Genomic DNA, 14243 nt, shown 5'->3' on the forward strand with positions numbered 1-14243 from the left:
GTGTATTAAGTTGCTTCCAATCTACAACTTTACCACTAGATGCCACTAAATCCTACTGACTGGTCCTCAGTAGATTAAATCCTCTGTGAAACTTTTGTTTCAATTTTCTCAGAATTCTGCCTGAAATTTGCTGTGAAAAAAGGCAGATTTTATTTTTTATTTTTTTCTCACTTTTCAAAGTCAGAATTCTTTTTCTTGTCTGAATTATAAAATAAAGTCAGAATTCAAATAGTTATTTCGCCTTGGACTTAATCCACTTCCATACTCATCTGACACTCAGCAAGACACCTTTTTCCTAAAAACGTGGAACTATTCATTTGAGATAAGCGGTTTCTATCAACCCACGATCACTGACACAGAAGACACATTAAGAAATATTTGCTTGAATCTCCCAAACCAATCCACCTTCACCTCACCCACCACCTCCCCTCTGCTGCTGCCTCCATCCTCCCACCAGACTGATGAACTGTAAGTAGAGGGCACAGCTGAAGCCAAACATTCTTGTTTCCTGAGCCAATGCTCAGCTGGAGAGCTCTCAAACACACACACGCACACACGCACACGCACACATGCACACCCCTCCCACCCCAATGTTTGGCAGAGCAATGTCTTAGCTAACACAGCTCCCCATGTTCACATGTTTGAAATATAACAGATAAAAAAGGAAATGTGAAGAGAAATGTGGGGTCCTACACCTCTCTCTCTCTCTCTCTCTCTCTCTCTCTCTCTCTCTCTCACACACACACACACACACACACACACACACACACACACACACACACACACACACACAGAATGACACAAGGACAAAGTGAAGATGACGGTCTATCCGCACACAGCCATGGTAAAATAAAAAGGGGCCGGGTGAGATAGTGTTGATGCTCGGGCCGGTCACATCATACCTTTAAAATCCCGAAGGCGCGGTCATGACGTCACCCATGGAAAAAAGAGAGGCAGAAAGTGAGACAGAGAGAGAGTAACACCCCCAGCACCTCTTATGCTTTACCCGTTTACCAATTAAGGCTGTCGTGGTGTTGGATACAGAGAGAGAGAGAGAAAGAGAGAGAGAGAGAGGTCGAGGAGACGCAGATGTAGAGAGGGACCATCTCTTTCTTTCCTTCACGCCAACAGTACAACCAATACACCCATTTCCCCCACCGGGACAGCGCGGGGAGGGAGGTCCGGGACCTCGGTGCAGCACACAGCACAGTGACTGTAAGTGACTGAGCGGACGGACGGACGGACAACTGAAGAGCACAGCTACAGCACACATGTAAGTTTGTCCCTCTGTGGACGTGATGAGTGAGTGAGACAGAGACAGATGCGGATCCAGCTGTCACTGTGGGACACTTTGTTTCAGGGGCTTTCTGTTTCTCTTTAACAAGTTGGTCTGTAAAAGTTGAGTCGCTGTGCTGCGGTCCGGGTGGCGCGCTGCGACTGGGTGTCATGAGGTTATCTGTCATATATGATCATGTCCGGGTGTCTTTGGACCGGAGGGAGCGGGCAACAGACACCGACGTGGTCTGGGAGAGCCGGTACCGGACGGTCCGCTGCTCTCCCCGGGTGCCCTGCTGCTGCTGCTGCTGCTGCTGGTTGGAGGCGCCACGCCTTACAGCGCTGCTCTGTGGCTCTGGAGTTAGATCGCTCTTACGGTCCGTCAGTGTGACCCCCCCCGTGACGGCTTGACTCCGCGGCGGTCAGTCAGGACGCGACAGCAGTGATGTGAATGTGCGCGGTGCTCCTCCATCCATCTCACCTCAGCCCTACACATAACTGTTGTTTAAGGCCAGCCGCGCACGAGCACGCTCCTCCGCGTGCACTGCAGCAGCGGACTGAAGCATCTCGCCGGTGTTACAATTAGGGGCTCCGCACCAAATAAGGTAATCCACGGACACTGACGACTCTGAGGCTTTGACCGGGTCCTGGAGGGGGGGGGGGGGGGGAGGCGAAGACTTTTACACCCATGTATACACATTTTAATATCTACAATATAAAAAAAATGGATTTTAGGGGTAGAAAACAGGCCATATCTCACACAAAACATATATATTGGAGATATGTTTTTCAATTAAAGTAGTAATTTGTGTGACAAACTGCTTTATAATGAAGAGCTGCAGAGCTGCAGACGCCTATAGATCTTGTTCTGCAGATATAGCATTATATCATAGATATCATTGTGTAATAGTTTTTAAGTGACAGTGAAATTGTGTTGGCAAAATGATCACATTCACTAATCCTGAACCATATTGCTATTGTAATATCAGTCAAAGTAATGTCTCTCTTTTTTACAGTATGAGCAGCCCTAACACACAGAAACCACACATAGAATTACATTTTAGGGTTGGACTAGGGTTGACATGTAAGGCATAACAGACGATAATGGATACAAATGTCTTGTATTTCTTGTAAGGCAGAGTGGACATTTTCTAACGTCCACTGTCAATCCCTTTTTCCATCAGGAAAAAAAAGAAATGAAAAATATATTCAGAAAAACACAGAACCAGTGGCTATATGTGTGTTCAAATGTCATTGTCCACTCCATAGAAGATCATATACTGCTTTCTTGATCAGGAGTGACAGCATCACACAATACAGATACTTAGAGAGACTTATAGCATAAACGAAGAATTTGTATAGATGTCTGTATATCAGTAGAGGATTTAAAGCAACTGTAGGGAACACGTGTATTCAAAGGGTACGTTCATAATGCAGCCTTGATAACTCCAAAACCAGGTTTGCTGGTATAATTGTTGTTTGTGTGATTGGACCAGTAACTGCATCACCTAAGACCTGTGATGTCATGAGCATGATTAAGACAAGGTTGTCCCCAATAACCAGTCTCAAAGGAAGTGATGGTGATATGTGTGACCTCATATGTCACCAGCTGAAATAATTCACCTCTCTTTTAAATCGTGTTGATGATGAGGCTGAAGACTGGAATGTGCCTCTTTCATCCTCACGGTGATGTAACCATTTGCTTAACCTTTTCTGGGAGGTGATTTCATACTGATGTCATAACATTCCTTAACCCCCCCCCCCCCCCCCCCCCAATCTACAACACAGTCGAGAACAATGTGTTTTCAGATTGTAGGCTGGATGTTAACTGACTCTTTAGGCCTGGCCAAAAAGTTTGAGAGAGTCTTGAATGACTTATTGCAGTTTCTTGGTTTCATAACACTTTTAAAAGAGAGATGTGGTGAGAACAACGAGAAGACAAAAGGAAGAGGGAGCTGGTATAGAGAGTATGGGGTGTAAACATGTAGACCAAACCTGTCCTTATTTGACACTTGTCTTGCTTTCACCCAGCAAATGCCACCGAAAGACACACACACACACACACACACACACACACACACACGCACATAGCATGCAGGGGAATGCCATAACTTTGCTGTAATCTCTGCATCTGACTTGCTCTTGTTCCCCAACACTGTGCATGTGTCAAGTGGTTAGCGACCTTGCGTGCGATGTTCATCAAGCTGCCTTTGCTGAGTTGTGCTCTGGCTGGCTTGTGGCTGATTGGGTGTGGTGAGTGATGATGAGAAGTGGTTTGCACTGCAGGCTGGTACTGTGACAACAGTAGTGTCCCTGGGGAGAGCCCACATTCATCTCAATAATCATCTTATATAAACATTGTTGAATTTAATATCTAATGCATACCACAGGCTGTCAGTATTCCTAATCGTCATTTTAGGCAAATTATTTGACATACACAATACATGATAACATGATCATCACATAGCATCACACTGTGTCTCCTCACCAAACAAGATTATTATTTCTCAGGCTGTACTTAATCCTGCTTTGAAGGCAGGAACATAAGTGCCAGTAAAGATATAATATATACACATTTAGCATTAAAAGTCTAATAACAACTAGACCTTTGTTATATAATCCAATATAACAGATCTGTCCAACAATGTTCAAACCAGAGAAATCCAAAAAAGTGGCCTCGAGGTGATGGCGGTTCCATTTGCTTGCATGTCACTATAACTTCCAGGAGAGAGTCAGAGAGTGAGCAAGTAAGTCAGAGAACAAAACCAAATTTAACAAGAGTGAAACTTAAACATTATCTTGTCTGTGAATATTGACCAAAGTCATTTAGAGTGCAGGATCATTTTCTTTATTTACATTGGAGTGTCAGCAGAGACTCTTGTTCTCTCTCTTCTTTTTCCCCTCTCCTCTCTGTTAATTATGTTCATGAAGTAAGGTACATTTCCCGTCTAGCTCCAGTCAACATTACAGAGCATAAACACCCAACAACGGATGCTGCCTAAGCAGATCACTACTGCAGTCAGGTTGATTAATAGGAGTGAAGATAAATCCACTCTTCAATCCTAGAAGTTGAAAAGCTCTGAGCTCTCCTGCTGTCCCTGAACTCCTCTGGATCAGAACACAATGTGATGTGGCTCTGCACATCACCCTGTCCTCCAACTCTGGCTCTGAGCAGCTGAAAAAGGGCTCTGAACACACGCGAGATACCTAGTGGCAGACATTAATCATTGTGCCTTTAAATTTGCTCTCTACCTTTTGGGTTTCTTACAGGATATGAAGCTAACCCTGCTTTTGAAGCTTTGGCTAAAGACCTCGTCTTAGCTTTATGTGAAACAACAGTGCAAGATACTGAGCTTGGTCTCAGCTCATCACTGGATTCAGCTCAGTTTAACTATAATAACACTGATGTCTTCTCTCAATTTTGGCTCAGTTTTTGTTTTTCAACCTTTTGTTTTTCTACTTCATTCATGTTCTTTTCCCATCTTACATTAGTGAACTACTGATCCCATAGGTATCTGTTTGTATCTGAGGTCCTACTGGCAATATCTCATCAAAACTTGTGGGATCACTCCTTTTGTTGTCAGTGATGGAGAAGTAAAGTACATGCAGCCTTTTGTTCAGCGAAGCTGTGAACAACAGCTAAAGGCCAGTCTGAGACTATTGTCTCTTGCTCAGTCACTCTCTTTTTCTCTTCTTGGCTCCTTCATCCTCTCTGGTGTCTTTGCCTCTGTCATGATGTCCGCACAGGCTGCTGGGAAAAGTTTCTTTGCCGTCTCTTCCGGCTCTGGTTCTGGTGGCCCTATAGCAGATCTGGAAACTGCTTGCTCCTTCTGGTGGTTGAAAGCTACTGTGATAGCGGTGTAAACGCCAACACTTTCTGCTGCTAACTTGAAGCTGCACTTAAAGTTTGCTGTCAGGAAACTCCGTGAATTAAGGGAGAGCAGCAAGCCATCAGAGGGGAAACCACAAAAACTTTTGTCTACAAAATCACTCAAATGAAGAAGAGAAATCTTTATTTGATTGCATATCATACAATGTTTGTCATACTGAACTGCTACTCTGCTTCTAACCCATCCTGGGGGGGCAGTGGACAATAGTTGCACCTGGCGACCAACTCCAGACCTGAGCCAGTGCCTTGGTCAAGGGCGCTGTGCCACTGTGCTGCACAGTGTGAGGTGCTGTGATGATGTCCACTCACCCTAAGTTACACAGTGCACAAACAGGCAGTAGGGATCAGAGTAGCAGAGACACCATTCCCCCTTTTAGAAGACACTGTTACATTAAAATTAATTGAATTTATTTATCTATTTATTTATTTATGTATGTTATTTTATTGAAGGTAAAACAGTTCCACAATGTCGATTTAAGGGAAAAGAAGAAATACTCCTTTCAGAGGGTTGCTATATATTGTGTTTGGATTGGATATCATTACTTAAAGTTAGAAAAGGTGATTCTGAAGGAAAGATAATTAATTGTTGTTTTTTGTTCAAATTTTGGGCCAAATCCCGACCCAGTATTTGTCAGTATTTGACAACTTAGGAATGAGACTTAACAGTTAACTATCTGTCTCCAGAATCACTGTCCCTACCTACCTTTAATGTGGTACTGTGGTAACGATGAGCAACCTGTTCCTGCTTGCAAGTTAAATTGAAAAGAACCAAGTGCAAGCATCATATTTTATTAGTTCCTAATATGTTTTGCTTGTAAAGTTTGTAAAGTAACCAGCAACTACATCTGTCAATTGTAGTTTAGTACTGTACTCTACCACATTTCTCAGTGAAATGTAGTAGAGTACACTGGTGTTAAATGGTATTCGTCCTAACCCCTCCACTACACTATCATCCTGAAGTAGTTGACCTTTATTAGAATAGTGCATGGAGGAGTCTAAGTTGCGAAATATAACTATGTTATTTGAAATAAACAGTATTTTGATAAATATTCCACTTAAATAAATTACTCATTCATTCACACATCGTAACCATTAAGTTCCTGTGCATCTTCCATGTGGACTAATACAATTTTTCCACTTGCTGATAAAAACTTTTTTCCAGTATTAGCACACAGTTTAGACTGAATCAGAAAAGTGATTCATTAATAACCTTTATCATGGTTAGCAATGTCTTCATTATTGTACAACACAAACTTGACTTATATTGAAATCTAATAAAGACACACATCAAGTTTAAGTCATATATGTTTTCTTTAAATTATAAAAGAGAGAGGTCTCGGTTCAGGTTTACTCTCATTTAACAATGCATGCTGGGCAGTCTGCTAATCTGCTGCGGATCAGACCCTCCCCTTCCTTACATAAACATAAATTATATGTGCTTAACACGATCGTTGCACAGCATGTTCCATCTGATTAGTGCAAGCAACTACCTAGATTGGTCAAGGAGTTTCATACAACATAAAAGAATAGTTACTGTGTGCTCAAAAGTTGAATTTAAATTAAATCTAGGTTTACAGTGTAGGATGACAATTCAAAGATGAAAATATATAGTACCTTAAACAATCACTAGAGGGAGCCAAATGCTAAGCCAGAGAGATGGGTTTGCTCTTCAGATCCTGAGGCACAGTAAAGGTCCTGCTCTATGTGGTCCCGCCCTGTGTTTTGTACCGTTTACTTGGTGAATTCCACTGAAACAATAGACTGCTGCACAGTGAAGGTTTCACCAGTTTGCTCAGCTTACACTTACTTACAGACAACAGTTTGTGGTGCTCTCAGACGTTCTGTATGAGCTGAACAGATGGATGATCCCTCAGAACATTTCTGTTAAAACATATGCATCCATTTAAACATTAATGCTGTCTACATCTTATATGCCTTCCTTGTCCATATTCAACATATCCTGCTGCTCTTAACCAGCCCTGCTGTCCTGCTCTGCTTCGAACACTTTCTGTTGTCATCATTAGTCTATTTGTTTTAATTATGACCAAAGCCTGTAAACTCTTGTGACACGTTCATGCTATATCTATCTATGTGTGTGTGTGCGTGTGTGTATTTGTGTGTGCTTTACATTAATAAGGCCCTTTTATTGGGGTGTTATTAAGGCTGGGGGCTCCAGGGTTGTTTGGGGGGGTGGGGGGAATTCTTCAGATTCTCCCCTTACCAGACACACACAAACACAGACACAAAGGCAAAGCATTCTTGATGGCTCATGGCCACACTGTGGCTCCTGGCACCGAGCTCCTTATTTAGTCAAAAAAGCTGCAGTCACATCTCTTCCTCAGTTTTTACAGCGTCTACTGGTCTGTAGCTCACAGCCAGAGACATAACTGAAAGACATGAGCTTTTGTGTATGTTGTAGAGACCTGCAATTAAAAGAAAGGAGCTGGTCGTATTAAGGGACCAGCGATTTACTGTTGCATTTTTGTATCCTGACTTTTAATCCCTGGTATGAGTCAAGCTTTAACAATGCTAAATGAACCTACAATTCCCCTGATGCAACTCAACAGTATAGGACAGCTCAACTCACTCTGTCATTCTGTCACACTCTCTATCTTTCAATCATGTTGCCCCCGTTTATGATTTATGATGTCTTCTGTCAAATATTGAGAATCTCAAGTCGAAAGGAGCCTTCAGACAGGGAGGTCGGCAACAGCAGCTAGAATTAATGGGATGGTTGCTGCTCTTGTGAACATGCGCAGCCCTTTGCCTTTGTTGTTTCTGATGGTTCAGCTTGTTCAGTTCGGTGCTCAATGTATGACCCAAACATTTCTCACTGATGCCGTTTCTAAACCAAAAAAATAAAGATAATGTGAGATGGCAGCTGCAGTGACGACCAGTTATTGTCTGAAGTCACATCTAGTGGAGATGTCTCCAGTGACATCATCAGGGTTTCTTTTTACACTTTGTGTTCAGACAGAACTTGATAGAGGCAGCAGGACAGCATCTAAAGTCAATAGAAGTCAACATTAGATGTGAGACATTATGCAACTGTTCTCATGGGCTGTAAACTGAAACGAACATCATGTGTTGAATTCTCTGAATGCCTTTGATTATTTCATTATAATATATTTCCCAGGGGAATGAGCTTTTGATTATAACATCTGCCACCTCATCCCTTCTTCATGTCCTTTCTGTACAGAGCAAATCATGAGACAAACCTAATGAAACAATAAAAAATACTTCTCTGTTGTGCTTTGACAGTCCCCATAGAACACATTTTCAAGACCAAGCACAAGGAAAGTAAGACTGCCCTGGAAGAGCTTTCTGTGGAAATGAGCAAAAATACCAAATGAATGTGCCCAACCATTATTATGTGTATTACATACTGATGAGAATGTGGCCACAGATATGAAACCCTCAATCGAGTGTCAGTGTGCAATGTCATCCGGATGTTTGGTCAGTATAACAAACAGAGGAGGTACGGCCAGTGTCATGACACTCAGTGTTTGACTGATCCATACTTTGAGGGCAGAAATGTGGGCTGCACACTCACTAAGCACACTGCACAGACTTGGAAAGACAAACAACTGCGCAGGGAAAGAACGGGTTGAGGAAAGCTGCATGCAACATACCAACAGACACAAACACAACTCTGTGACCTTATGAGGACTCACTGATGCTCACGTCCCTCTGGATATCTCAGATATTTATTTCACTGCCTACTGGGACCCATGAACATGACCATTAGATGAGCTCATATACTCGCAGGGACCCTGAACATGGGCCCTTCATCTCTGTACATCTGCTACAGTGTATCTTTGGTCTTCTGGCTCAGAAAAGAACACCCTTTTCTCCAACAGCCACAGCATTGCTGTAAGCAAACACATGTATGAATATAGCAGCAAAAACCTAAACATGGAAAGAAATGACACAAAAGGCAAGTCCAAATAACTGGGTGTCATAGATGTTAAGTGGACATTTCAATCCCAAATGTAAATCCAGTCATCAGCTCCCCCTCAGTGCAGCTACCTGATGGAGCAGAGCTCAGCACAGGACTGAGTCCTTTTCTTTTGTCTTTGTATTTCTGTCTCAGATGGCTGTGAGGTTGGATGAATGAGTGTTACGTGTGTTGGTGATTGTGCTGATGACAGCTTCACTCTGACATCTTGTAGACGAGTTCATTGTTAACTTGAGAGCTCATTGCTCTGCAGTCGCCTCCTCGGCGATCAGTGGCACCCAGATTGACTCCCTTTTCTGCTCCCCGGTGCCATAACCGCCTACTTTCGCAGCAGAACCTCTATCTCCGGGCTCGGCTATAGGTCACTCTCTCATGTTCACTCCCCTCTTTCTTTCTCCTCTCCCTCAGACACAGACAAGCTCCAAAGCGAGAGAGAGAAAAGAGGGAGCGGCCACGAGAAGTTGAGCAGACTCCACCCAGAAAACAGCCAGCGAACCGAGAGACAGTCGAGGCCATAAAAATGAGTGGTTCACACCCCCGGCTCCACCAGAGCGCCGCGCCCGCACCCAACGCTCTCTCCACGGACAAGGACGCAGAAATGCCCGCCACGGAGAAGGACCTGGCCGAGGATGCGCCGTGGAAGAAAATCCAGCAGAACACCTTCACCCGCTGGTGTAACGAGCACCTGAAATGCGTCAACAAGAGGATCGGCAACTTGCAGACGGACCTGAGCGACGGGCTGCGGCTCATCGGGCTCTTGGAGGTCCTGTCCCAGAAGAAGATGTGCAGAAAGTACAACCAGAGGCCCACCTTCCGCCAGATGCAGCTGGAGAACGTGTCGGTGGCTCTGGAGTTCCTGGACAAGGAGAACATCAAGCTGGTGTCCATCGGTGAGTCACAGACGCGTGTGCACACCGCACACACACACACACACACACACACACACACACACACACACACACACACACACACACACACACACAATGCTGAGTGGAATGAATGAGTGGCAGGATGTGAGCTTTGGTTTGGCAGCTGTCCCTAACACACCTCCTCCTGCTGTTAGATGCCCTCTCATCTCATCTTTAACTTGTTCTGTGTTCGTACTTGTGTGGTGCGAAGCATCAGACAGTGGGACTGCAGAGACTGTGGTAATGGAATGTGTGCCTGCAGGCTTCACTGCAGTGAAGCATGTTGCTGCTCAGTAAAATAATCTGTCACCTTCATAAGTGAGAGTGGTGAGAGTCCACCCTGTTCCCCTGTGAACGGTGTTGAACAAGTGTGCAGGAGAGTTTCTGCTGTTGGTAACATCCGTGTCTGAGACAGCAGGCGTCTCCCTGCTGCTTCTCTCCAGCTGAGGAGGGAGTGTGACTGTGCAGAGGGGCCGAAGCTTCTCTGTGTTCCCCTGCTGCCTGAGCTGGGCCGGGCCGGTCTGAGCCAAACTCAGTGGGCCGGGATGTCATTCAGGCCTCGTATGATAGAGCTGATCCAGTGCTCTCACTCTCTCACTCTCTCACTCACAGTGAGGGAGAGCGAGAGACAAAGAGAGAGAGACACAGGGCTATTGTCTATGCTCATGCCGTGCAGTGGGCCTGAGCTGGATCTCCACAGCATTCAGCAGGACTTGGCTCACGCTTTGTGGCATAAAACTTTGTTTGATGGGCTTTGCCTACATTCAGCTGCCTGCTGCTCACAACACTGGTGGTTTTGCAGTTGTTTATCAGACTGCAAGTTAATTCAAGTCATTTTCTGCAAAGCTGTCAATCAAAGCTAGGAGAATATGGCCTTCAGACATGTCTGTCCCCACAGAATGAATCATCTCATTGCAGGGGATCAGGTCAGGTCCGTGATGGACATTTAAGCTCACTGTTTATTCAGTCCATTGGGTTGATTATACAGGGATGAATAATCTGATGTTTCACCCTCCCCACACCTGGACTGAAGAACACAACAACACCGTGAGATCAAACATTCATCAACAGAGTCTGTGGTCAGAGGGGAAAGAGTGTGTGTGAATCAGACATGAGTGTGTCGCGGTCATCCCCTGGTGGGGGAACATCTGGCTCACTTCATGGTTTCTACACACGTTACTGCTTCATGCTGCAGCCGATGAGGTGAGGTGACACTGCAGTTTGTGCCTTGTGTCAAATCCTCTTGTGCCCCAAACTTCACTGCAGCAGAGAGGAAGAGGTGGAGCTGCTGTCACAGATCACCACACCAGCACAATGTGCTAATCAGGGCAGCGGCTGGCAATAGAAGACACCAGTGCTGGTGTTCAGGGCACAGTACCAGGCACCAGTGAGCCATCCTAGTCAGCACTGTCTGTTCCTCCAGCTGACTCACCCTCATCCTAGCTGCTCCCCTTGAGTCATTTAATCTGAAGATGAGAGAGGAGCCTGCCTTCCTCTTTTACTTCCTCCTTTCATTGCAGAAAATGGGCACACCCAGCAACCCTCACCACAAATTACCAAACTGCCATCACTGCTCAGCATGATGCACAAGCTCCCTCCCTCTTTCTCTCTTGCTGTCTCTCTGTTTTTTGCCAGTTGACTTTGAACGCAGACTTTATTTTCACATTTTCTGCTCATTAAGTCATTTATTTCGTCATTTAGATTGATACACTTTAAGTTCTCTTCTGCTGGATCTTGACACAACCACACCCTCTTTCACTTCTCATTTTGCGTCTATTTTACTTGCTTGCTAAGATGGACAAGTATTCATCAGAAACAATGTCACACTGTCACGATGAGATACTTGAGATGAGCCAGTTTTTTTTCTCTCTCGTAACCCTCTCATGTCTGTATATATGAAGCTGGAGCTAACAGTGGTTTAGCTTAGCATAAAGACAGTTGACAGGGGGATATCTAGCCTGGATTTGCTATATACTCTAAAGCTCACTAATTACAGTGTTATGTCTGTCTAATCTGAAAATCCAAGATTAATTTGTCAGGAATGAGTTAAACCACAACTTGACTTTTTAACACTTCCGTTTTTGTACGGATTGAGAAATCCAATCCAAAGTGTTCATCAGTGAGCCCCAGAAGAGCTGTTGAGTGAATGTTGTCACCTTTCGGGCATATCCAGGCCAGCAGTTTCTCCCATTTCTGGTCATTATGCTAAGCTAAGCTAGCCAGCTGGCTGCAGCGCACCGTGTCGCTGTTGATCCTGGAAAATCATAATTTAATGTTGCTCAAAGACCATCATTGAAACTGACCAATCACATTTTTGTAGTGACTTGGGGCAAAAGACTGGAAAAATACAGACATGGTGTGAAACAAGTGTTTAATGTTGTGAATGTCTGTTTTAACCCAAAATACATTTTCCCAAAACTGACTAGGTATTTATGTAACTTGAACTTCGCCAGGTATATTTGTTCTCCATACCTAACCAAGCATTTTTATCCCCTAAATCGGACCAAGTCAGTTTGTTCCCTAAATCTGACCAAACGGCACCAGAGAACTTAAAAGAAAAGGAAAATGATAGGTGGGTCTACATGGGTTTCTTAAACAAGGGTCAGCCCTCTAAAAATCGCCTATTGACCTTATTCCCACTTCCCACAGGCAAGGCAAGTCTGTGATTTTTATCTGAAGCATTATGTTGTAGGTCACTGATGTCACATTTCACAAATGCGCCAGAAAAGGTTGTTACAGAAGAGAAAACAACAAAAGACCCATTGTGAAAGAAGCGTCTGTAAAACTGTCAGAATTTGCGCCACTCGGGCCTATAACATTTCGAAAGTCTAGAAAGTCTAAACCGGAAGTTAGCCGACTGGGTCAGCGATCCAGGCATTTCATAACCGGGATGTTGAGCTTTTTTTTTACTTCAAAACACCATTGGGCAGCTTTCATAGGAATGATCGGGGCTCCACTTCCAAAACTGTGTTATAAAACATCCTTAAATAGACCACATCCCAAATTCCTTCCTTATTTATATGCCACCACTGGAGGTTGATAACGGGTCATCACATCACACAGTGGAATTTGGTGTGTTCACCCTGGTCTCACGTTTAGCTTAAATCCGAGCCTACTTGATAAAAACCCATGTCTACTGGAGGGTCATTAACCTGGCTGTAGAATACAGAGTTTTTACATTCCTGTTGCACACAAAAGCCTGATCGTATCCAGTTTAAATGGGATTTTTGACCAGTGGAAATGGGTTCTACTGAACAATACAACATTAATCCTGATGTTCCGGGACCAACACCAATACAAGTTGCAATGCTATGGCATCAAAGCAATTTAATTGGTCAGTTAGAATGATGGTCCTAAACAAAATCATTAATTATAGGAACAACACTAACAGTATCACTGGCAGATACAGATACAACAAAGCTTCATCAAGCACAGACATGAGAATGGTATCAATCTTCTCGTCTATCTCTTGGCAAGAAAGAAAATAAAGTCACTCAAGATGTTGTGCCTTCACATGCCTCATTAGCATCACTGAAGTGAGGGTTAGCACTTGAAATGGATCTGTTGTCGTCACTATGTTGGATCTTTCATCAGACTGTGGAGCCTGAGTATGTCAACAGTTAACAAACCGAGCTCTGCCCTGCAGTGCATCTAGCCACACTGGCACTCTCCACATTTGCAGCAAGAACTGCAGTTTAATGAGGTTTCAACCCAACAGGTAATCTCTCTTTCTGTAGTTTTGACAAAATCCCACATGATCTGGCACCGGCAGCAGACACATGATTACTGATAAATCCACAGGCAGCTCACATGTATTGAGTTAGGAATGCTGTTAAAGGCCTGCAAGGTTGCCATCTAGCAGGCAGAGGAGTAAATAAAGGGAGAGACACTAATGTACTGCAGCACTGATCAAACATGCTCACAACTTCACAGTGTAGTGTGACTTAATCTGCTGTGATTATCGTGTGTGTGTGTGTGTGTGTGTGTGTGCTGTTTTATGTGTTTTGCTTCTGGTCCGCAGCATCTTTGCTCTGGTCTGTCAGTAGCCCTGCCCACATTTTTAAAACCCTTCATCAAATGTCTTTATCTGTACTTGACTGAGCCTGTGTGGAGTTTGGCGAAACAGTATGATGGCAGCAATTATGCCAATCTCTTCCCGCCATCCACGCAGGCAGGATATGTAACAAACAGAGCTGTGGTGTAACTCTGTACC

General features: G+C 44.0%; 1 protein-coding gene across 4 annotated transcripts in view; it reads left to right on the plus strand.

Moving 5' to 3' along the window:
* Positions 1 to 1129: 1129 nt before the first annotated feature.
* flna (filamin A, alpha (actin binding protein 280)) overlaps positions 1130 to 14243 on the plus strand; it is a 56089-nt gene continuing 42975 nt past the window's right edge. For all 4 annotated transcript variants that reach the window (XM_037104136.1, XM_037104138.1, XM_037104137.1 and 1 more), the window contains exons 1-2: positions 1130 to 1273; positions 9531 to 10012. In XM_037104136.1, the coding sequence (XP_036960031.1) occupies positions 9643 to 10012 (370 nt within the window). In that variant the 5' untranslated portion in view covers positions 1130 to 1273; positions 9531 to 9642. The remainder of the gene's footprint in view (positions 1274 to 9530; positions 10013 to 14243) is intronic.

This window comes from Acanthopagrus latus, chromosome 7, assembly GCF_904848185.1.
Source record: "Acanthopagrus latus isolate v.2019 chromosome 7, fAcaLat1.1, whole genome shotgun sequence".
Lineage (NCBI taxonomy): Eukaryota > Metazoa > Chordata > Actinopteri > Spariformes > Sparidae > Acanthopagrus > Acanthopagrus latus.